General features: G+C 40.3%; 1 protein-coding gene across 1 annotated transcript; it reads right to left on the bottom strand.

The window, feature by feature from the left end:
• Positions 1-1,111: 1,111 nt before the first annotated feature.
• Positions 1,112-25,464, bottom strand: LOC111158840 (protein disulfide isomerase family A member 3). The gene is made up of 13 exons (XM_022521125.1): positions 25,160-25,464; positions 20,222-20,300; positions 17,907-18,024; positions 12,940-13,047; positions 11,194-11,323; positions 6,450-6,566; positions 6,015-6,140; positions 4,844-5,026; positions 3,951-4,059; positions 3,236-3,364; positions 2,611-2,690; positions 1,580-1,637; positions 1,112-1,381 (listed from the first exon to the last, which is right to left on the bottom strand). The coding sequence occupies exons 1-13, from the start codon at positions 25,324-25,326 to the stop codon at positions 1,268-1,270; spliced, it is 1,518 nt and encodes a 505-aa protein (XP_022376833.1). The 5' UTR covers positions 25,327-25,464; the 3' UTR covers positions 1,112-1,267.
• Between the last annotated feature and the right edge of the window lie 321 nt (positions 25,465-25,785).

Genomic DNA, 25,785 nt, shown 5'->3' with positions numbered 1-25,785 from the left:
ATGAATTAAAACCTTCGAGGTTCTGGTTAGGCATCTTTACTTTTTCAAAGCACTAAGGATGATCCAGATATATATTTTGCTATTGGGGCTCTATCAAATCCGTCTTTTAATTGACAGCTAGATATTACAATAGGAATAAAGTTCTCTTTTTCAAATCATAGCAGTTGAGGATTACCTACAAATAGGGCTCCTGTCTGGAATTATCCAGTACTGAAAACTGCAGACAGGATTTGGGTTTCCCCACAAAAAGAGGGAAATTCATTTGAACAAAAGATCACACCAGTCCTATCCTTTTTGTTCCTCATTGTTGGAGAAGAAAAGTGGATGCTTCATTCACAACCGGGAATGATACTGTCTTTCCCAGTTCCACTGGAGAGGGAAGTTAATGGGCCACACCCTGGGCTTTAGGGGAGAGAGCAGCACCCAGCTCTGTCAGCAATTCCTGAAACAGCTTAGATGGAACCCCGACCTGATGCCACACCCTTCCAGGGACATTTTTGGGCAGAGACTAGCCCTTGGGAAGTATAAACATGCTCAGCTACACGGCAAGGGTAAATAGTAACCTAACCTTAGGGTATGGGCAGGACTGGAAATGGAGCCCAACAAGAAAGGTCCCTCACCTGCTCTTATCATCAGGCTAGAGGCCTGGGCCCTAACATGTAAGGATAGAAAGTGATGAAATTTGTAAAGGATTTACAGGTTATAACTGTGGACCCAGTTAGTTGGGTCTACAGCAGCACTGACCAATGGTAGCTATTAGCTGTGTGACTATTTAAATCAATGAAAATTAAAATGTGTTCTTAGCCATATTTTAAATGCCCAGTAGCTACATGTATTAGGCAATGAAGATTATAGAATTTTCCTAACATTACAGAAAATTCTACTGGACAGTGCTGATTTAGAAAACCTTGGTTTCCCCATCTCTTGGAAAAAAGACGGTTTAAAGGGGGCTCATTTATTGTCACTGTTCCAAATGTACAAAAAAAATTAGAAAATAACCCCCCAACTCAATCCCCCCACCCCCATAACATTCCCCCCCAACACAAATAATTTTTCCCAAAACCACAAACATCAACTGGTCCTGGTATTTCCATAAACAGTGCAGCTAAGAAACAGTTTAGAGAAATTTTAACGGGATTCAGATTATATCCATTCTGTCCTCTCTGCCCTGAGAGTAATAATCCCATATGGGTCCCAGTCCTCCCCAACAGTCTTCCCATCTCTGGTGGAAGAGTCCTTTTACAAAGTGGCATTTTTGGCTGCTGCTTTAGAGATCCTCCTGTGCCTTCTTCTTCTTCTTAGTTTTTTCTTCTTGAATTACAGGGGGATTTGTTGCTTCTCGTTGTAGATAGCTAATAAAATCACTTAATTCACGGCCACCCTGAAAACAGAAAGATCACTCTGAAAATTTAACCTTTTAAAGAACTTTGGATTTTTTCCCCAATAGGAAGACTTTTGACTTTATAAAATAGCAATCACATATATTGACCATGAAATTGAATGTTTCCAGTTAAATAAAACTCAATTGGATATGTATGTGTATGTGCGTATTTGTGGGGAGATAAGACAACCCACTTACTTCATATTTCTTTGGATTTAGCTTCTTGTTGGCTGGAGAGAAGTAGATGGTAGGAAAACTGGGTTAAAAAAAAAAAAAAAGGTGTTAACTCATTCAGGTACTGGAATAACTCCAACATATACTTCCCCAAAAATTGTTTCTGGGAATAACTTCTCATGATTTCTATTTCTGTTCTTTCTTTCTTTCTTTGGAAGATTTTATTTATCTGACATAGAGAGAGAGCAAAAGCAGGGGGAGCAGCAAGGATAGTCAGAGGGAGAAGCAGGCTCCCCGTGGAGCAGGATGCAGGGCTGGATCCCTGAACCCTAGGATCATGACCTGAGCCAAAGGCAGATGCTTAACTGAGTCACCCAGGCGTCCCCCCGCTTTTTTTTTTTGAGAGAGAGCATGTGTGCAAGCAGGGATGGAGAGGAAGAAGGAGAGAAGAATATTAAGCAGGTTCCATGTCCAGAGCAGAGCCGACCCAGGGCTTGATCTCACAACTCTGAGATCATGACCTGAACTGAAATAAAGAGGTGGCCACTTAAGCAAATGAGCCACCCAGGCACCCCTCATGATTTCTCGCTTTCCTTTTTAAAGATTTATTTATTTGAGAGCGGAGAGAGCATGAGAGCACGACAGCATGACGGCGGGGCGGGGGGGTGAGGGGGGGATGAGCAAATGCTGAGCACAGAGCCCTATGCAGCACTCAATCTCACAACCCTGAGATCATGACCTGATCTGAAATCAAGAGTTGGACGCTCAACCGACTGAGCCACCCTGGTGCCCCAATTTCAATTTCTGACCAGATACTATTCTCCATCAGTGGCTAGGTTACATCCTATCAAAACTCAGTAATAGGAGAGCTCACAAAATTTGTGGCAGTCATGTGGGCCCATGCAGTACAACTCCCAAGCCAGGAAGGCATCAGCAGTTCTGTGCTCAACTGCAATGAAGAATCCACTCCCTAAACTATGCCCAATAAATAGTTTATAACTTATTTTTTCCCTGTCAATTGCCTAGACAATTTTATTAGCATTTAATCTACTTACCCCCTGACTTCATATGGAGAAGGCACATCATTGGCTGTGGCATCCATCTTGGCTATGATAATATTTGGGTCTTTTCTGAGCTGTTAATAAAAAGGTTAGATCTTTAAATTTTCATTTTTTGGTGACTGAGGGACCCTCAGCCAAAGCAGAGCTTAAAAAAACTTCATTTTTAAACACCCGAATAAGTTCTGCTCAGGTAGGAATAGTGAGGCTTGTACACTATATTTAGCTTTCTACAGTGTCCTTTCTCTCTCTTGGTTTCTCCATATTAAGACTCTATTTACATCTACCTTCAATATTACCTGGCCTAAATAAGAAAGTACAAGGGCTAAGTCAAGAGAAACATAATGGATTCAAATAAATCACCAAAATTCAGAAGCCTGAATACCTTTAACTATAATCTAGTTTGAGTGTTTGGAGTGGAAGGTCCAAACAGGTGTCTGAAGCACTGTACAGCCTAGAGACACCAGGGGGCAGTCAGGAGAAAGTAAACAGCAGACAGCTAAAAAGAAATCTAGCAGTACTTAGGTAATGAGTTCATTAGGATAACTAATTTAGCCAAAGCTGAATATGTGTGTCAACTTCCTAACTCAAATTTTATCTTCAGAATATGGTTCAGACTTACCTTCTCTCCCAGTTCTTTATACTTAGGCTCCAGATTCTTACAGTGACCACACCAGGGAGCATAAAATTCAATCAGTACATCTTTATTTTCATCGTTCACTATTTCATCAAAATTCTCCGCTACCACTACCTGGAATACACCAAAGATCCTCTAGTTGGTAAGGCAAGGTGAAGAATAAAATTCACATGCTATATTTGTTTCTGGACCCAAACCCTCTCAAATGTGATGTACTGTCACTGAAAATATGTCATTGAAACCCAAATCACATTTACAGATTACATTAAGGATGTTCTGGTCATTTTCTCATTCCCGTGTTTGTCACCTGTCAAACTTTATTCAGGAAGCCACAGGAAGTAAGCACTACCCAACCCTTCCCTAATCTCAAAGCAACAATTCTGAAACTATTCTTAGAGGTTAGCTGGCTCTATCCCGAAGAGTAACTTAGTTCTAATATAAATACCTTCCAAAATTCCAAGATTTTATACTTTTGCTCCTTCTGAACGTTGTGAACTCTGCCAATGCTTATTTTATGATACAGGGAGGGGAGGACAAACAAAACCAAAAACATGACGACCAACAAGGTCTCACTTAAACCCAGCATTTTTTGGAATAAAGAAATGAGGAGAGTCAATTCTATCTCAATAAAACTAAGCACACAGGGGGAAGTGACGACAGGCTGCTGTTTAGAGCCTTGATGAGGCTGTGAACGCCTCACCTTTACTGGCCCATCATTGTTCTCTGGGATCGGCTCAGACTTCAGATACCTCTTCAGGTTGCCATCAAAGTAATCCTGCAGGAATCTTTCAAGAGCCTTGCCATCACGCCTGCAATGAGAAAGACAAGCGTCGGCCTTCTTAATCTTCTACTGAGAGGATTAAAAGCAATTTCTTAGAATTGTTTCTACATATTCTAGCTTCAATTTCAAGGTTAGAAACTGGAAGCTAAAAACAGGAGCTTATCTCTCAATATGCAGATCTACTGACTGAACAAAAACCACCTCCTTATATTTCTAGTGTGTACTTTGTGGATTAGAAAGGTCAGAGAAGGAAACACTGGTCTTCTGGAAATTTACTTCTGCAAAAGAACCAGGTCTTTGTTGCTCTAGAGAACACTGCCCATTTATGGTATTCTGTTTTACTGATTTGTTCACAAGCAAGATTTTCTCTGGTTTTGGTCTCCCAATGTCTCAGAAGGTGAAAAGTGGTACTTTTCTAGGGTTTTTAAGACCTTTCCATTCCCTGAGTTTACTTTAGGCCAGGGTAATATTCCCAGAAGAAAAGACATTCTACAGGGATGGGAGGGGGCTGCACTGGTCTGAAATTACATCAATCTCAGACTGTCCAATGCTCTCTATCTACTATTTCTAAAGGCAGGGTAGAAACAATCACCTAAGTATCCCAAGCTGCTGTCCTTTTGTTAGTTTTCAGAATTTACTGAGGATTGTTATCCTTAAATACCTATAATTAATTGAGAAAAATGACAATCATAGGTCTTAGCTAGAAGACCTATCCTCACATTCTAATGTTCTTTATAAATCCTTAGTAGTATAAAAGGTTTTAAGTGTCTTTGCAGAATCAAATCCCAAACCCACAGTAACTTGTAACTCACGAGAACTCCTCCTGCATGACAAACTTCTCTCCTTTCGCAGTTCTGATAGCAACAACAGGAATCTCTCCAGCAGTGCTTTCCAAGCCAAAATCAGAAAGTTCATGGCTAAAGGTTTTGCGGCTAGCTACAGCAAAGCTGAGTTTGTTTCCAGCATCTAGGAATTTCTTTGCTACCATCATCACTCTGTGGGAAACAAGATATTTATACCAAGATTTATACCCTAGTGGTAAAGCACTTCTAAAATCAAGAAGCAAGATACTAGAAAGCAAAGACTAAATTTTCCAGTCCTGCTGCCCTCTGGAATCAGTCTGAACTATATTCTTGGGCACCGACACAGAATTGTGGTACACTCCAATGTCTTACAGAACGTCACTGCCAAACTGGTGGTACCAATCAAATAGTCCATTCCCACTGAAGCTTGCTAATTTATATAACTAAAATATTGTAGGCATAATGACTCATCAGAAAAGAAAACTTATAAGGATACAATGCACTAAGAGTTTCAATGGGCAAATAGGCACAATATTTTAAATATTTATTATTATTTAATATTAATCATCTAATATTTTAAGTTAAATAGTTTAATTAGCATTAAAAAATTAGACATTATAGTAATTGATATTTGATATTATCAATTGATGAAAGTTATTAATAATTAATATTTTAAATCACTTAATATTTGAATATTTAATATCTATAGTCTAGATCACATTTGCATCTTTTACTGGGAAGTTAGGAACCAGCTATGTCACAAAGCAAAGGAACACCTATCCTATGGAAGATATGCCCAAGAGATTTTGGAAATAGTTTGTTACTTGTCCTTACAGTTCAATTTTGTTTCTTTTTTTAAAATATTTTATTTATTTGACAGACAGAGATCAAAAGTAGGCAGACAGGCAGGCGGGGGCGGGGGGGAGCGGCAGAGGAGGCTGGCGGCTGAGCAGAGAGCCTGATGCAGGGCTCAATCCCAGGACCCTGAGATCATGACCTGAGCCAAAGGCAGAGGCTTTAACCCACTGAACCACCCAGGTGCCCCTTCAAATCGTTTTTGGGAGTCAACTGTTCCCATTCCTATTGGCCCTCACATCATACACTGTAACAGGATAATTAGAAGAAAGTGTTTACACACTGGGTAAACCTATTTACTAAGAAGAAAAATGATCCTTATTACCTGTTCCTCCAGTAGTTGGAGCCTTTAGCATTCTTTTCATAGTCCACATCATAGTAAGCCACAAGTAAGTCCTTGCCCTGTATCAAATCTTTATTGTCTTCTGTCATGTGAGGGCAGATCCCAAAACTGAAATAAATAATCCATTATCAAATCTCGTAGGTTTCACTGTGTTATGGAACTATCACATAGTAACTGACAGCACTTACAAAGTAAAGAAACTTTCAACATAAAGGATAAGTACTAAGCAATATACCTTCTAGGGAGTCCTAGAGTCCTAGGGTCCACACATTACTGCTTTAATATAAACTTCAACTATTATTGTTCAATCCTTTGAATAAGGCTATTTAATCCAAAACATAGGTCTGCTTAATAACTGAGGTAAGAAAACTATAATGAAGCCAAGAAATCCCAAACAAGATATAAAAAGGTACTCACATGTTTTCTTGGATAAATTTTTTAATCTTGCCACTAGTCATTTTCTGTTCTATATATGCCACAGTCTTGTCTTCAAACTTGTTCGTTAAATGTGAAGGACGAAACAAAGTGATACCCCTTAAAAAAAAAAAAAGTTACTAGTAGGTAGGCAGCAGCAGAATGATCTTCCATCTTTTATTTAAAGCTCAGACTACTCTTGCTGCCACTTTTACTGTCATGATTTAAGCACACAAGTACTCTTTTCCTGGGAATGCAGACTTGGCAACACGACCTCATCAAAGCCAAGGTGCTACATCACCTTAATCTCAGGTGCAATAATTGGATATGAAGGTTTAATAAACCTTGCACTGGAAAGTTAGGAGACCTTGGTTCTAATTGTAACACCATTAATTTTAAAGACCTTGTGCTAGGTATCAATTGAATCCTCTTGGGCTTTAGCTTTTTCTTCAGTACAAAAGGGGATTTAAGGAGGTTAGAGTACATGATTACTTTCCAAACTTTTTTTTTTTTTTAAGATTTTATTTATTTATTTGATAGAGATCGCAAGTGGGCAGAGAGGCAAGCAGAGACAGAGGAGGAAGCAGGCTCGCTGGTGAGCAGAGTGCCCGATGCGGGGCTCGATCCCAGGACCCTGGGATCATGACCTGAGCGCCAAAGGCAGAGGCTTTAACCTACTGAGCCACCCAGGCGCCCCTACTTTCCAAACTTTTAAAAATAATAACAGAACCCAACTTACCCCCAAAACCCAGGATGTACAATAAAGTAGAGCTTACTCTTATTGGAAGGTACCTTGCCTGGCACGCCCCTTGAAAATCCAACTTTCCCACATAGTAAAAGAATTACTTCAGCAGAGAAAATATCTTAAAAGATTTCTTCCAGCTACAAAATTCCATAGGTAGGTATACAATTATAATGTTTAGCTTGAGTTCATTAGAAATTCCTTTGTTCTACACTTCTCTTATCCCAACAAACCAACTTTACCAATTTTTCTCTTGCTGGTACTATTTTGCCCCTCTACCTAAGCCAAGCTCTCCTCACTCCACTGAATACTTGAAGCAAATTCCTTCTTTAATTTCTAGAATTGTTCAGCTAAAACTGAACCCCAATTTGGTTCTGACTCACGGGTTTATATCAAGTGCCAGTTTTCCCAGAAAATACCACTATTCTAACTACTAGTATCTCACCTCTAGGTTTTCCTTCATTCATTCCTCTTCCCCACACTGCACACAGATCCATATACAATTTATTTATTTATTTAATTAGAGGCAGAGCACCAGCAGGAGGGGCAGAGGGAGAAGACGACAGAGAATCTTAAGCAGGCTCCATGGAACCAGACGGAGGGCTTGATCTCATGACCCTGAGGATCATGACCTGAGCTGAAATCAAGAGTCAGACACTCAATCAACTGAGCTACCCAGGTACCCCCCACCCACACAATTTTATCACCCGTTCTTCTCTAAGCTTCAGCCCTTTAAGTCCTAATATCCTTCTCTCATTCATCCAGTATTAACCACTAAATTTATGTCAATTAAAACACAGGCACTTCAGGGGTTTCTGGGTGGCTTACATGTCTGACTCGATTTTGCCTCAGGTAATGATCTCAGGGTCGTGAAATCAAGCCCCACATCCAGCCCTGCACTCAGCAGGGAGTCTGCTGAAAATTCTCTTTCTCTCCCTTTCCTCTGTCCCCCTACCCCCTCCTAAAAAAATTGAAAAAAAACAAGAAAACCCCAAAAAACACAGGCACTTTGTAGAACACAGGGAAACTACATAGCAAAGGGAACCTAATACAAACATGCTGGACAAGCAAAAATGTGACCAAGGCTAATATTGCAGAGGTTTTTTTTAGTGTAGTTACCAACTTCAGAGCAGTTATTCTCAAAAAATAGAAATCCAGGGGCGCCTGGGTGGCTCAGCGGGTTAAAGCCTCTGCCTTCGGCTCAGGTCATGATCCCAGGGTCCTGGGATCTAGCCCCATATCCGGCTCTCTGCTTAGCGGGGAGCCTGCTTCCTCCCTCTCTCTCTGCCTGCCTCTCTGCCTACTTGTAATCTCTGTCAAATACATAAATAAATCTTAAAAAAATATATAGAAATCCAGCAGTTTCAAATATAACCTTTAATGATGTTACACATGATGACTTTAAGACACCCTTCATGTAAGGTCTTCTCAATAAGACTTCTAATCAGAAGCTGATAGGCCACTTTAAAGGCAGCCACAATGAACAACATATCTAAGGTAACAGACCGATAGGCAATGTGTTTAATGAGCCACAGGTGGCTCCACATCCGTTTACAGACCTGGTATGTCTTAATCTAAAAGACAGACTTACAACTTTGCATCCGGGACTTTCTAGTTTCAAATCCTAGTTCTGCCACTTACCAGCTGTGAAGATAAGCAAATTACTTAACCTCTTTGAGTGCTTTCTCCTCTATAAAATAGTAACATATCTGTGTCACCAGTTAAGAGAATCAAATGAGTCAACAGTAAATGGCATATATAAACCAGTAACACTAGCCCTTGGCACACTTTTCTTCTTTTTATGCTTACCCTGAGTGATCTCATCTAGTCTCATGGTTTCAATAATTCTTTAAATGTTTATCTCTAGTTTAGAACTTTCCCTGAACTCTAACCTCATTTATCCAGTTGTCTATTGGGTCTTCACCATCAGGACATCTCACAAACTTTTCACTCATTAGGCCAAAATGAACTCATCATCAATCCCTTCGAATTTGTTTCTTTTCGTCTTTCTCCCAGCTTGATGATGACTGTTGTTAGCCCAGTCATCCAAGTTACAGAAACCTAGATTCATTCTAGATTTTCCTCTTTTCACACATGGCTAGGGACCAAATTCTATTCTTTACATTTTTTAATACTCTCTCCTTCTCCATGTCCCTAATGCTGCCTTCGTTTAGTTTCTCAGTGGTCACCCTTAGTTTGGACTCTTACTGCCTTGTCATTCCTCCCCTTTCAAACTATCATCACATGGGTACCAACAACTTTTCTTCTGAAACACAAAAATCACATTACTCTCCCACTCAAACAATGACTCTCAAATGACTAAAAGAGAAAATCAAAACTCTTCTGTATGCACTTAAAATCTTCTGTAATTTGGTCTCTGCTTACCTTTCCCTATCACCTCATTTATAAACAATACTCAGTAGTACTACAGGTCTCAACATTCCTAAGTCGTTGCATATCTTCGGGCCTTCACTTCTGCTGCTCTATCTGGAATAATGTTTTTTTTCTTTTCTTTTTTCTTTTTTTTTAAAGATTTTATTTATTTGAAAGAGAGACACACAGTGAGAGAGGGAACACAAGCAGGCGGATTAGGAGAGGGAGAAGCAGGCTTCCTGCTGAGCAAGGAGCCTGATGCGGAGCTCGATCCCAGGACTCTGGGATTGTGACCTGAGCCAAAGGCAGACACTTAACAACTGAGCCACCCAGAACCCCCTTCTTCTTCTTCTTTTTTTTAAGGATTTTATTTACTTGTCAGAGAGAGAGAGTGAGCACAAGCAGGGAGAGTGGCAGGCAGAGGGAGAAGCAGGCTCCCTGCTGAGCAAGGAGCCCGATACAAGACTCGATTCCAGGACCCCAGGATCATGACCTGAGCTCAAGGCAGATGTGTAACCGACTGAGTCACCGAAGCATCCCAGGAATAATGGTTTTGAGGATTGAACTCATGACCCTGATACCAAGATCTGAGCTGAGATGCCAGATGCTTAACCCACTGAGCCACCCAGGTGCCCCTATCTTGAATAATTCTTTTTTAATTTTTTATTTATTTTTAAGATTTTTTTAAAAGATTGTATTTATTTATTTGACAGAGATTACAACTAGGCAGAGAGTCAGGCAAGGAGGAAGCAGGCTCCCTGCTGAGCAGAGAGCCCGATGTGGGGCTTGATCCCAGGACCCTGGGACCATGACCTGAGCTGAAGGCAGAGGCTTTAACCCACTGAGCCACCCAGCCGCCCCTATTTTTAAGATTTTATTTATTTATTTGACAGAGATAGATCACAAGTAGGCAGAGAGGCAGGCAGAGAGAGAGAGAGTGGGAAAAGCAGGCTCCCCACTGAGCAGAGAAAGCCTGATGCGGGGCTCAATCCTAGGACCCTGCGATCATGACCTGAGCTGAAGGCAGAGGCTTTAACCCACTGAGCCACCCAGGCGCCCCGGAATAATTTTTTTTTTTTTAAAGATTTATTTATTTATTTGTCAGAGAGAGAGAGAGAGAGAGAGATCACAAATAGGCAGAGAGCGGTGGGGGAGGAAGCAGACTCCTGCTGAGCAGAGAGCCCGATGTGGGACTCGATTCCAGGACCCTGAGATCATGACCTGAGCTGAAGGCAGAGGCTTAACCCACTGAGCAACCCAGGCACCCCTGGAATAATTTTTATCTCAACTGCCATAACCTTCCTGGAAAAACTTATCTTTCAAGACATACCTCAAGAATTACCTCCTCTATGAAGTTTCTTCTGATACTACTCCCCACCCCAAAGGGAAAAAAAAAAAATCACTCCCTGTTTTTCCAGCACACCCTGCATACATTTCTATTGTAACACCTATAATGCTCACTTAACACTTACATTTTTAAATATATTCACTGTCTCCCCCTACTAGATGTATCTCAAAGGCAGCAACAGTTCCTAGCACTTAGCTTAATAAATCTTTTGAAGAACCAGGCATAAAAATTACCAGTTCATACAATTAGTACTTGGTCCAGAAATTTACAAGGGAGTCACTTACTCTCCATCATCATCGTATTTGTTCACCAGAGATTCCACATTGGTGTGTGCAAATCGGTAGTTATCCCTCAAGTTGCTGGCTGCTTTTAGAAATTCAGAGTGAGCTTCACTGAATAAATCATTGAAAAAACCTATATAAAAAATGTCAAACACAAGGAAGAAACATTAAGTGCTGAAACATGATCAAACTTCAAAATTCTTCTATTTTTTTGTGCTCACTTCAGCAGCACATATACTAAAATTCCTTTTTTTTTTTTTAAGATTTTAAAAAATCTATTTGTCAGAGAAAGAACACAAGCAGGGGGAGTGGCAGGCAGAGGGAAAAGCAGACTCCCCACCAAGCAAGGAGCCGGATGTAGGACTCAATCCCAGGGTCCTGGGGTCATGACCAGAGCCGAAGGCAGATGTTTAACCAACTGAGCCACCTGGGCATCCCATAAAATTCTTCTATTTTCAAAGCCTTCATTCTATTCACAGGTAAGCAAAGTGAGACCAGCAACAGGACTGGGTCTGCTTTGCTGTGACTACCTAGAATATCCGACAAAATACTTTGGATGAGAATTTTCTCTCTACCCTTAAAAAAAAAATTTTGTCACAGGGAGCCAAGGGAGAGGATTTGTCAGAGTCTATGGCTTTTCCAGTTTTTCACAATTAAACAGACTTGGGCAAACTGCTTAACTTCTTAAGAGTTTCAGGGACTATTTTAGGTGTCAGAAGGATCAAATAAGACAGTATGTTGAAATAAATCATCAATTACTTCACTGTATTTTTTGACTTGTCAGAACTTCAAGTCTAGAAAAGTGACTGAAACCTAAGTGTTTATTAAATGTCTGCTTATAGTTAAGCAGACTATACAGAAAATACACAGAATATATATTGAAAATATACAGAATCAGTAAAATCCAGACGATAAGACGTAGCTTTTAGTCAAATTTAAATTACAAACCATCTTCTATTGCTAGAAAGTCAGTTTTATTATAATTATGAGATTAAGAGAAGCAAAACCACAGATTTTAAGTTTAAATTTAGTTTTTAAGTCAAATAGATTATATATTACATTTTTTAAAAAAAGATTTTATTTATTTGACAGACAGAGATCACAAGTAGGCAGAGAAGCAGAAGAGAGAGAGGAGGAAGCAGGCTCCCCACTGAGCAGAAAGCCCGATGTGGTGCTAGATACCAGGACCCTGGGATCATGACCTGAGCCGAAGACAGAGGCTTTAACCCACTGAGCCACTCAGGCACCCCTATACATTACATTTAAAACAAAAGAAAGAACACTCAAGATGTAGAATGTATTTAACTGCAAGTTATTTTAAGGATAAAATGAGATACTGTAACACCCAAGAAAGCAAAGTACACAAATCCTACCAATTCGATCTCAAGAACCAAATCCCCTACTACTGTGAAAACAGCAGACACAGAGGTTTATTATTTACTAGTATCCTCCTATCCTAAAACCTTACTTTCAATCTTATATCTCTGAGTTTGAGATGTGATAGAAAAAGCTGAAGATATTTCTATTTTGGGTCTTTAACTAGAATCACATCTTTATTTGTAAGAACACAAAGCCACTCCAATAAAACCAATTTTTTTCCCATTATAGTAATGATGACCTAAATCTGAGTTGTCTTTTCAACTGCTCCCAAGGTTTCCTAAATTGGTTTAACTTTGTTATTTACTCAGATACAGAGGGTTTTTGAAACCAAATTGATGACTGTTGTATAATCACATATTTGCTACTTACCCACCACAGAAGCATCTTTCTCACTAATGAACTTTTCAAATTCTTCCTCAGTCCTGAGAGGAACTGAAGCTGGTCCCGCCTGCTTCTTCAGGTGGCTGACAATTCCATCTTAAAAGATAAGATGAAAGATCATAGCAACAAAAATTTCTATATTTTGAAAAGGCAATCATTCACATAATTCAAAACGCAAAAGGTTTAAAAGGGAGGCATCTGGCTAGCTCAGTCAGTGGAACATGTGACTCTTGATGTCAGGGTTCTAAATTGGAGCCCCATGTTGGGTGTGGAGAGTATTTAAAAATATAATCTTTAAAACAGACATATCATGCATAAACAAGCAATTATATTTTTATTTTCTTTCTTTTCTCTCCAAATGGCAGCATACACCTATGCTATTCTGTATTTTTTGTCATTTAATATAGTTTGGAGATAATTTACGCCAGTGTACATAAAGAGCTACACCCCAGCATTTTTTTACACCTGCATAGTGTTTCACTGTATGGATGTACCGTAATTTATTCAACCAGACACATATGATGGACATTTGTTTCTAATTTCTTGCTGTTATAGTTCTGCAATAAACAACCTTGTACTAATGTCATTTTGCACATGATTGAGTAGATCTGTAGGGTAAATTCCTAGAAGTAGATTCACTGGATCGAAGAATACATGCATTTATAACTGTCAAACTACCTCCCCAAAGAGAATACTTATTTATACCCCTACCAGGGATCTATTAAAGTGTTTATAACAGTACAAATTAATAATGCCTTTTTTCATGTTATTCTCTCTGCCTAGAACACTCTTTCCCCAGATATCCTCCTGGCTCCCTTCCTCACCTCCTTTAGTTTTTTCGGTTTTGTTTTTTAATTTTAAACATTTCTATTATTTGAGAGAGAAGAGAGGGAATGCGCGTAAGTGGGAGGAGGGGCAGAGAGAGAGGGAGAAGTAGACCCCCGGCTGAGCAGGGAGGCCTCCTTAAGTCTTTACTCAAATGCCATCTTCTCAACAAAGTTCTCCGTACCATCGTACTGTAAACTAAAACTTACTCACCTCCAATGCTCCTGAATTCCCTTCCCCAGCTTTACTTTTCTCTATAGCACTTTCATTCTCTGTCCTCATTATTTTCATCTATCTATTCCCACAACAACGTAAACTCAAAAGGCTTAAGGTTTTTTTTGTCTCTTTTGCTCAGTGATATATACCTAGCTCTAGAATAATACTTAGTAGCATGTTAAGTCTGAGAAACATCCACTTTACCAATAAATTAAGTAAACAAATCCTGTATTCTCAAGTAGCACAGAGTCACTTGTAGCCTTACATTTTAAAGGCAGAAAATGCACAAAGTTGGCTAGCTAGTACAATGGTTTAACTATATATAGGTCAAATTATGCCATGTATAGGATCCACCTACATCACATTTTCCTACTGAGGTGAAATGGGCTAGATAAGTAAAACAATTTAGAAAACACAAAAAATGATCTTACCCCTTAAGCCTAGTTGACAGACCATTAAGCTACTTCTGGGGTCCACTAAAACTATTCATAGGCTCAAAATGCCCACACGCCAGACAAAGGCAATGCTCCTCCTCCATAATATTCTACCTCTTGCACCCCCTTTCTCTTCTAAGTATTCTACTGATTTGTTACTAGCTGAAACAGAGTACTATTTAACTCTTTCAACATGATCTAGCCTATTATGCATTTTTTCTCATGTTTCCTCCTTCTCTCCAGTCATGGACTTTTTTCCCTTTCAAATATTTTCCTCAATTCCTCACATAGAAGGGGATGCATTAATAGATTAATTGAAATTGAATATGATTTGTTTAGTCTCTAAGGGGATTATTTTTACTATGTCATGATACAAATTATACAGAACTTTAACTTGTGGCTATGATGAGAAAGTGTTACTTTTCTCCCTAAACATTTAAAATTCTATGGAAGGTTTAAAGGGAGTACAAAGCAACCAAATTGAGCAGGAGGGCAAACAGCATAGTTCACAGAGAAGTACGTGAACAAAATTATACATTCTAAGTAGCCAAACATCTGGCCTCCTTGTCAGATATTAAGAAATTCTTAAATTTAAGAAACCTATGTTACAGGCCAAGTGACATTATCTGACCAGTAGCAGTCTCACTGGGTTCACCTATAATTTAGTTAAGACATGCTCAAGTTCAGAAAAACATTTGAGTAATTCTAACTGCTAATTCCATCCTAAATCGAACAAATAAAATCTGAATGGTAACATGGGGCTCTTCATTAATACTTTCACGGTCAGGAAAAAAGTTTTTTTTCCTTCTGTGCTTACACATATCAAATTTTAAGTGTTGGCTAAATGACCTCAGTGGAGTCAAAGTATTTTTTCATGCATTCGACAAGGAGTTATTGAGTATCTACTACATGTGAAGAGTCCTGGTGCTGGAGATGGAGTACTAAATAAAGTAAACAAAGTCTCTGCTTTCTTAGAGCTTACATTTTAGGTAAATCTCTAAACAATTAAAAAAAGTCCCCAAATAAATAATTTAAAAATCATCTAATAACCAGCTCTATGTAGAGAATTAAGAAGATGATGTGATAAGAAAAAGCTGGGTGGCTATTTTAGTTCTGGTGGCATGTGAAAGCCTCTGGGAGGTAAAATTCAAGCCATGATCCAAATGACAAAAAGGAACGAGCCAAGCAAACAAAGGGGAAAAACATGTCAGGCTGGGAATACAATAAGGACAAAGGTCCAAAGGTGAAACAATCTTAAGCCCATACAAGAGTTAGGTAGTAGCCATGTTATGCAGAGCTTGTATGTAACAATCACATAGACCGAAAAAATTCCACCTCCCGAAAATACCCAACTGAACCACTTTTCTCTTAGCTTTCCATCATAAAAAGGTAAATAAAATGTGCGTCATTACTTGAAAGACTCAAAGCAAAACTGTCTAAAATATTTTTTCTCATCAATTATAGGACCTAGAGGATCCAGCCTGGGTGGCTCAGTCAGTTAAGCGTCTGCCTTCGGCTCAGGGCATGATCCTGGGGTCCTGGGATCAAGCCCCGCATTGGGCTCCCTGCTCATCATGGAGTCCGCTTCTCTCTCTGCCTCTCCACCCAACCCCCGCTCACAGTCTCTCGCAAATGCATAAGTAAAATCTTAAAACAAACAAACAAATGAACATCTGTCTTCAGCTCAGTTCATGACCCCAGGATCCTGAGCGCAAGCCCCACATCAGACTTCCTGCTCAATGGGGAGCCTGCTTCTCCCTCTGCTGCTCCCCTGGTTATGCTATCTCCCTCCACTCCACATAAATAAAAAAAATCTAAATAAATAAATAGATAGATAGATAGATAGATAGCTTCATCTAGCACCCATGCTAGTTATACTTCAGCCACATGGTCTTTCTATCCCTTGTACTCATCAAGCTCAGTTATACCTTAAGGCCTTTTTGTATACCTTAGAGCTTTTCCCTCTGCATGGAAGGCTCTGGCCCAGATCTTCTCAAGGCTAGCTCATTCCCATCACATTCAGGTCTCAGCTCAAAAGTTATAGACAGCCCTGATAACACTGATGATGTGGTACTCCCAAACCCAGTCACTAGCACAACATATGGTTTTATTTCTCTTCTTTAATGCTCTTATCAACTAACTAAATATATCTTGTATATTCAAATTAAATACTTTTTAACTGTGGTAACATATACATAAAATTTATTATCCTATTTTTAAGTATACAGTTCTGTGGCTTTAAGTACATTCACACTGTTGCACAGCCACTCTCCAGGACTGTTTTCATCTCGCAAAACTGAAACTCTACACATTAAAAAACTGTCCATTTTCTCTACCCCGTAGTCCCTGGGAATCACCATTGTACTTTCTGTCTCTGTGCATTTTATTACACTAGGAACGTCATATCAGTGTCATGTTATTTGTTTTTTTGTGACTGGTTTAGCATAATGTCTTCAAGGTTCATCCATGTTGCACCACATGTCGGAACCTCCTTTTTGAGACTGAATATTCCACTGTGTGTGTGTCTATATATATATGTTTATATATAATTAATAATATGTGCATTTTATATGGCCAGTTATCCACTGACAGACACTTGGGTTGCTTCTACTTTTTTGCTATTGTAAATAATGCAGCTATAATAAACATGGGCGTACAAATTTATCTTCGAGACCCTGCTCTTAATTCTTTGGGGTATATACCAGGAAGGAGGATTGCTAGATCATCCAGCAATTTTTTTTTTTTTTTTTACTTTCAGGAACTTCCATACTGTTTTCCACAGCAGCAATACCATTTTACATTTACACCAATAGTGGAAATGATTCTAATTTTTCTGCATCCTCGTTGACACTTGTTATTTTCTGTTGTGTGTGTGTTTTGGGATATAAAGTAGTTATCTATATATACTTTTAAACTTGGTTGTTGTCTTCTCTTCATTTCCCAGAATGTAAGCACATAAAGAGTAGGAACCTTGTCCGTTTTGTTTATCAAGAAATACAGAGCACCTAGTATACCTAGAATATCTGGCACAGAGTAAGTACTCAGTAAATACGTCAAATGAAAAAACGCCAGTAAACCTTATAACTCAAGTTCAAATATTTCCTACATTATTTATATACTCTGTTTTAAAGAAGTCTTTTGTTAGATACCAAATTGACCTCTTAGATGAGGATTTTTAAGATTTTATTTATCTAACAGAGTGAGACAAAGAGAGCACAAGCAGGGGGAGAGGCAGGCAGAGGGAGAGGGAGAAGCGGATGTTCCACTGAGCAGAGAGCCTAATGTGGGGCTTGATCCCAGGACTCTGGGATCATGACCTGACCCAAAGGCAGATGCCCAACTGACTGGGCTGCCTAGGCACCCCTTAGATGAGCAATTTTTAAGATTACAAGTATGTTGTATAGAAAAATGTCATGTTCCTATTACAAAAACAGAGTACTTAACAAATTCAGTTTTCAAAATGTAATCCAGGATCCTTACCGGCAGTCCTGGGTCCATCATAAGCACCAGCTTCTTCACCATCTCTAAATATCTTCAGAGTTGGATATCCACTGACTCCATACTTATTACAGGTGTTTGTGTTGGCAGTACAGTCAACCTAAAGATTAAAATACACGAACCATCTGTTATCCAGATGCTTGTTGCAGATTCCTCCTGTATTCCCAAAATATTAAGACTGCTCAAATCATAAGAGGATCAAGCAATTCTTTGCACACATACCACAGAACATATATTTTAAAGGCTGACTGGTGCTGGGCTAGTTATATCACAATCACCATTGCTGGACCTCCTACGAAATGCATAAATGACTATTTAAATTCTTCCCTCAAAGTCTCTATTATTTAGAACAGTAGTCGCCACCTTCTTTCTGCCTTAGAATATGTGAAGAATAAATTACTTAAATGACTAACAGTACCTTTCTCCCTCTGATAATGATTACTATAAAGGGGATGGATGGAGGTACATATCCTTTAGGTGGGATGGAGTATAATTTGATTTGCAAATCATCTAGAGTTATTAGCAAAGTACCAGCACTTGAATATGCTCCCTGAGACAGTCTGACTATGGGCTAAACTCTAACTAGGTACATCTAGAGACACCCGTCAGGAAGAAGGAAAACAATATGGAAAACAATTCCTATCTATTTATCCACTTACTCTCAAGTCGGCAGTGCTACACGTACCCTGCATATGTTATTTCATTTCCTTTTCACAAGATTTGGAGGTATGGTCCCAATGCTTTAACATCAGTTGAGGTGTAGAGAAGTAATGTGTCCATAGTAACACACGCTATAGCCACACAAGGCAGGAATTAAATCAGGACTGAACTTTTTTTCCCCGCCAAGGCAATCCGCCATAGAAACATCAGGATTAAAAGCAGTTTCCAAAAACAGTCCTATATATGTATGAACTATTTATCTGAGGCTGACCAAGATGTGAGCTTTTTTTTTTTTTTTAAGATTTATTTATTTGAGAGACAGAAAGGAAGGGCACGAGCACGTGGGCGAGGGGAGGGGCAGCACAAGAGGGAGAGTATCTTAAGCAGGCTCCACACTCAGCACAGAGCCCGAAGTGGGGCACAATCTCATGACCCTAAGCCAAAATTAAGAGCCTGACACCTAACCGAATGAGCCACCCAGGTGTTCCAAGATGTGAGCTTTTATACTGCAGTAACTATGGGTTTACTATAGAATAATGGCAGAATTCTAGAAGCATTACTATTATTGTAAAAGCAAATACCAAGTTTATTATAGTTGACCAGTTACATACTTAAAACAACCTGTCATTTTCCTATTCCTATCACTATGAATATCGTAAGGTAGTTTAGGGAACTCACTTATTCAGTAATTTTCCTCTGACCTTGATGACTATACTTTCCATATTTGCCCTTAATTCTTTTTTACCATATATTTTACCTCTTTCTTATTCCAGTAATTCCGTTAGTTTCACTACTTTTAATTTTTAGAAACCATAATTAAGTCAGTTGTGTATTTGCTCAGAAACTAGTATCCCCTTCATGTACCATAAGAGTAGAGAAAAATGAATGTAAATTTCACAAACTACTATTTATACCCCCCCCTTTTTTAAATTTAGTTAACATACAGTGCAATATTGGTTACTGGAGGTGTGCCTAGGTGGCTCGGTTAAGGGGTCCAACTCCTGATCTTTGCTCAAGTCATGATCCTCAGGGTTGGGAGATCCAGCTTGGTATCAGGCTTGCGTCAGGCTCCCAGCTTAGTGCTTAGTGGAGTCTGCTTGAGATTCTCTCCTTCTCCCTCTGCCCTTCCCCCAACTCATGCACATGCTCTCTAAAATAAAATCTTTCTAAAAAATTGATTTCGGGGCACCTGGGTGGCTCAGTGGGTTAAGCCTCTGCCTTCAGCTCAGGTCATGATCTCAGGGTCCTGGGATCGAGTCCCACATCAGGCTCTCTGCTTGGCAGGGAGCCTGTTTCCTCCTCTCTCTCTCTCTCTCTGCCTGCCTCTCTGCCTACTTGTGATCTCTGTCTGTCAGATAAATAAATAAAATCTTTAAAAAAAAAAAATTGGTTTCGGAAGATGTCAATGATTCATCACTTACATACAACATCCAGTGCTCCTCACACGTGCCCTCCTTAATGCCCATCCCCCACCCACCTCCCTCCATCAACCCTCAGTTTGTTCTCTACCCTCAAAAGTCGCTTATGACTTGTTTCCCTCTCTCCTTTCTTTCCTTTTCCCCCTTTGCATGTGTTCATCTGTGAGATCATACGGAAAATACCCCATTTTCTTTAATGAAGAATCTGCCTAGACTCACCTTTGCTAATGGGACTATTCCTTTTAATCTGGTTGCTGCAGCTTCATACTCAGGGGCAAGCCTCTTGCAGTGTCCACACCTATATAAATACATTAAGAAAAAAAAAGGGCCAAATTCTCATTTTAATCCTTCAAGATTGTTAACGGTGTTTCTGTAGGATGAACCTCAAACTATAATGTTACTTTTGAACTAGTTAACTGCTTCCAAAAGCAAAAACATCACCTGAACAACAGCCATTACTGATAAAGTAACCAGAGCTCTCATGGGCAAAAGTACTATCCCTAACCTGAAGTTGACTCTACAGGACTAGTTTAGCTCGGAGCAGGCAAACTGCTCAATTAAATACTTTCTCAATTAAAAGTATAAATGAGCCTTGAATGCTACAGTCAGAATTAATCTCCCTTAAAGAGAGAAAGGGGTCAAGCCTTCTGGACCAATTAATGAGGATAAAATGAGAGCAAGATAGCAGCAATCCCATTTCTGGCAGCATTTCCCAAAAGAAAGCACATTTTTTTTCCTTAGGAAACCAGCACTATGATTCTTAAAAATACAGTGACTGAAACCTTATAAGGTTCCAAGTATGATATTAACTCTTTAAAAATCACTATCAGGTACTTTTTCTCCACTCCTTCAATAGGAATCTCTTTGTCTAAAAATCTGGTTTGAGAGGGCAGCAGAATGAGGCCCAAAAGGCACTCATTTGCTATAGATACTTTAGCAGCTATTGGGAGTCTTTTTTTCTTCTCAACTGAGTTTCAACACAGCATTAGAATGATGTATTTAAGACAGCAAGCCTTATTTTTACAGCTACACAGTTCATCTGGTTGTAAGAAGTGATGGGGATAAAACATTGTCAGAGTATTTTCCCAGAGGGTCATCAGAAACACCTGCTCCTGGCCTGGGAAGTCCTAAGAGTCCCATAGGCACACTGTATATGCAATGGGGGAAGGGGGAGACACTCCTCCTTATCAAAGTATAATTAGCACCAGCTATGTCATCTCTTTAAAACCCACGGGGTTGCAGAGGGACCACTTTGAGAAGGTAAAGTAGTTCTGTGACCTTCCCAGATAGCAAAAACAGAATTAGAAAACAGAAAGAAACATAGAACAAACTTAATTTTATAAATTTCATAGCCAATAGTCTCAAAATTTATTTTATTAAGTGATGGACAAATAACTTGGAAACATTTTGCCCCTAAAACTTGTTTAAAACAAAGGACTGTATAAGAGCTTATATTCTTCAGGGTCTTTAGGAGTTCTATTCAAAAATAATCATTAGGAAGCTTAACTGAAGGAATGGGGAAGGAATGTAATAGAGATCAACTGTACTGGCTTTAATTTTTAGACCAAGAGGTGAATAAATGGTATTCCCTATACTGTATTTCATGGATGCACATTTTACCATATCTGAAATTGGCATGTGCCCTGCAATCATGTCATAGTTTCAATGGTCGGACTTCCTTCTTTGTGAGACATGAAATAAGGATTCCCCTCACAATCTGTGTCATCTTACATGTATGTGGAATATGGTATTATTCATTACATCCTCTGTATTCCTTTATATTGCAAAATAAAGTAAAAACTCATGTACTTGCATTCCAACAAAACACAGATCCTAAATGATTTAATAAAATAACCAATGTATCTGAGAAATTCAGGCTGTGGAGACCATAAGGGCTCAAAGATTAAAAATAAAAAGGTTAAAAAATGTTAAAATTGGATCTGGGCCTTTAAAAATTTAAGGCTTCAGCCTGGACCTGTCCTGGGGTATTTTAGATAAGGGGAATAGTAGCGCAAAAGTAAAATTACTCGTGAAAATGATACTCGGAGAACTGTGGAAGGCTCTGTTTGTTGTTATTAAAAGATAATGTGTTATGTGTATTAAGACTACATCAGTCAGCAATATATATAACAGGAAGGGGGAAAATAGAGATAAAAATAAAAGCCACCTAGAAGATAATATATTTCACATGGCAGATAATGAAAGCTTGGACCAGAGTGACAGCAATGAGAATATAAAAGAAAAAGAGAGATTTCTGTTGAATATATAATTTCAAGAAGCTTGAGGCACCAGATTTAAGAATAGTTTCACCTCAACCATCTCAAAACATTTGAAGAGAAAAAAATAGTATAAAATAATTAGACTGGACCAGTGGGTGTCAACCCAGATGCATATAAAAAATACCCATGGAGAGAATCAGCAGAGTAAGGGAACATATGTGTGCAAGTATCAAGGCTGGGTCTGAAAACCACTGTCCTAAGCACTTGCTACATCCATAAGGTCATCAAATGCCCAAAGGAATAAGCTGTTTAACGAGTTCCTGAGAGACCAGAGGAGAGAGGCTTCTTCAAATTCACCAGGAATGGAATCAGGTGGAATATGAAGATTTACCACTACTTCTTTCACCCAGTCCTAGACAGTATTAAAATAAACAATTCCACCACCTTCAGGGATGGCACCTAACAGTAATACTGTATCCCAACAATCATTACTTCATGTGACAAATGTTTCTGACAGAAAAACTGATACAGTCCTTTCTCTATAGAAACACCAGTCTAGGAGTGACAGACAATATTAGGCCCCAACTGAGAGGTGGAAGCAACCAGTTAGTTGTCCAAGGAGCTAAATCTTGTTGAAAAGATCAATTTGGGGTGGAAGGATACATCAGAAATTCCAAGAAAGGGAATCATCATGTATAAAAAGAAATATTTCATTTTATACTATCCACAGTGTTTTTCAATATGTACTCCAGAAACACTGTATATCAAATATCATTTAATACTACTGTCCTAGAGGGTAGATCACAAATCTACAACATAAGTAGATGTTGAGGACTTAAAAGTTATTGTTGATCAATAAATTTTCAGATACTATCGCATTTAAGTAGTGCTATTTATTTCCCCAGAGAAATTCATATACTCCCATTCTTACAAATTATACAGATGATTAACTCCATAATAGAAATAGAAGTCTACAAAGTCAAATGCAAAAAAATCTTTCACTTTCACTGTAAACTGAAAGTGCAAAAAATACCCAAAAATAAATGAGATGAAGAACTTGCTCAAAATAGGTCAATTTTACTTTCAATGGGATTCTTTAACTGTTCCTATCTAACTTGTGAGCTAGTTCTGTACAAAGGATTACAGCAGTCAGAAAACATTTCTAGCTTTAGTATTAATAAAAATAGTTAAATGTAAAGAAATCAGGACATTAACAGGAGACTTCCTTGATTCCATATTAGTCACTCAGAAAACCAATCCTGCTTGCTGGCATTGTGGAGGATTACCTTACCTTCTAGACCAATTAAAAGCAGACACCACAGCAGGGATCCACCCAATTTTGGGGGGAGTTTAGTGCATGATGGGATATGCAGTTTTTAGGAAAGCACATGCAACAATTTAAAGTAGGAAAGAATACCTTTAATTGGGGGGGGGGGGAACTGCTTCAACCTAATAGTCTAGCGCATTAGTCTCCAGGAACTGACTTTATGTTGACCCCTATAGTCACAAAAGCACGACCCAGTTTTGATACAACCCCATCCAGACACTCTAAGTACAGTTACACCCTTTCAAAGTTAACAGCGAGGTTATATGATTGGAAGTTGCTTCTAAGATGGAATGTGACTTCTGAAGATATATAACGAAAGACCACCTAAGATGTGTAATCAGTACTACCAGCTGGCCACAGGAATGCCCCGCTGGCAAAATCCATCACAAGCTGAAAACAAAATCTCTTGCCCCTAACACATCTTTCTGGTTCAGGTGGTCTTCATCACCAGACTTCTTCTAGTATTACCCCCAGGAAATCTGCTGAACCCTTGCTGAGTGAAGACAGAGTTAGAAGCAAGTGAAAGTTATACACCAACTTCTACTGATACTTTTAAATACAAACCGTTTTTCATTAAAGGTATTGCACCAGGAGTTAAAAAAATTAAGTACTGTAATCAGCATGAATACATTGAGCCATCCCAAGCCTGAAAATAATCACGGCTCTCTGTGGTAAAGATTTGGGGCTTTTTAAAAAAAAAAAAATCAGGTCTACTGAGTCAGAAATCCTACTTGTTCTCACCCCCCCACCCCCAACTTTTTGAGTTAGCTGAATCCTAAGGAATTCACACACCTGTTCAGCGGTTATAGCACCCTGAAGCGAACTATTTCTCCCCATAATGGTTACTTTCTCACTGGAGTCTTTCTGGACATTTTTCAGAAAACCTAATTAAAACCGACACTTTAGACAGATTTCTGACGGCATTACGCTTTTCACCTATTCTTTTTGACGGGATTCTGTTGGTGCTGAAATGTGATCAGCTTAATGGAGAAAGTGTGCACCATGCGATGGGACAAAATAATTGTCGGCCTCAAGAAAGCACTTATTACCATTCAGCAGCCACTGAGTGACCTTGGCTAGAAACCAATGGCTGCGGGGCATGGGGCAAGTAGAAAGGAAGTACTCTGGGGGCCCAGGGCCTCTGCATCTGGCGAAACATTCGCTTCCGATATAAGACCTTGGGACGCCTCGTTTGCAGGATGGAGAGCATTAACATTGACTCAGCCAGAAACTGTAAAGACACCGTTTGGAAGATGGAGAGCATTAACACTGACTCAGCCAGGAAAAAGATACCAATCTAAGCGGGGTAGGGGGTGGTTAAAACCTCTGCAAATAGGAAGTGCCGCAAGAACAACGAGGTAAAGATGTGGCCCTGCGTGAGCGGGGCCTTGGGGTTTTCTTCCCGGATCTCGTTCCCAGGCAATCAGCACCTACTTCTCCGCTCTCGGCGAGGCAGCTCGGCTCGCCGGGGGTGGGAAATCTGCCGGCTGCAGCCGGGCCTGCTGAAATGGTGGAGGGCGCCGGCGCTGCGCAGGCCCAACCGTTCCCGCGCCTTCGCCCCCGGCCCGGGCCTCCCGCCCTCCCTCCCGCGCCCCGGCTGAGTGGCCTCACCAAGGGGCGAAGAACTCGACGAGCATGAGGCCCGCAGAGCCCGTGTCGGAGATGCGACTCTCGAAGTTGTCGTCAGTGAGTTCCAGCACGTCGGAGGCAGAGGCGAGACCGGCCGCGGCGAAAAGCAGCGCCACGCCGGGGAACAGCGTTCGGCAGCGGGGGCGCATGGCTACGAGATGAGGTTAGGGGCGGCCGGGAGGGTCGGGGCTCTGCAGGGACTGCGGAGGCCGGCCGCGACCACACACCCTGTGCCTGCGCTCGCGCGTCTGGCCCAGGCGGACCTGCAGCCGGAGGTCCCAACCCCCCAGCCGGGCTCCGGCCGCAGTGTGGCAGCCGCCGATTGGCTGTGAGGCGCCTGCGTCGGGCGGGCGGGACCAGCTGGTAACCGCCGAGTGGCCGGAGTGCGGGGCGGGGCCGAAGCGGCAGGCGCCGGGGCGAGCAGGGCTGGGAGGGGTCCTGGGCCGGAGGCTGGGGCTGGGGCTGGGCCCGCATGCGAGCCGGAACCCAGGGAGCGAGTGAGGTGGAGTGGGGCGGGGCGGACTGGGGCGAACTGGGGCGGAGTGGGGCGGGGCCGAGCTAGAGCCGAGGCGCTGGGAGCCGACCGTGAGCTCATCTTTCGTGGGGAG

Source organism: Enhydra lutris, unplaced genomic scaffold, assembly GCF_002288905.1.
Source record: "Enhydra lutris kenyoni isolate GAN:26980312 unplaced genomic scaffold, ASM228890v2 scaffoldscaffold4, whole genome shotgun sequence".
In the NCBI taxonomy this organism is placed as follows: Eukaryota; Metazoa; Chordata; class Mammalia; order Carnivora; family Mustelidae; genus Enhydra; species Enhydra lutris.
This window is presented reverse-complemented; position numbering and strand designations above follow the sequence as displayed.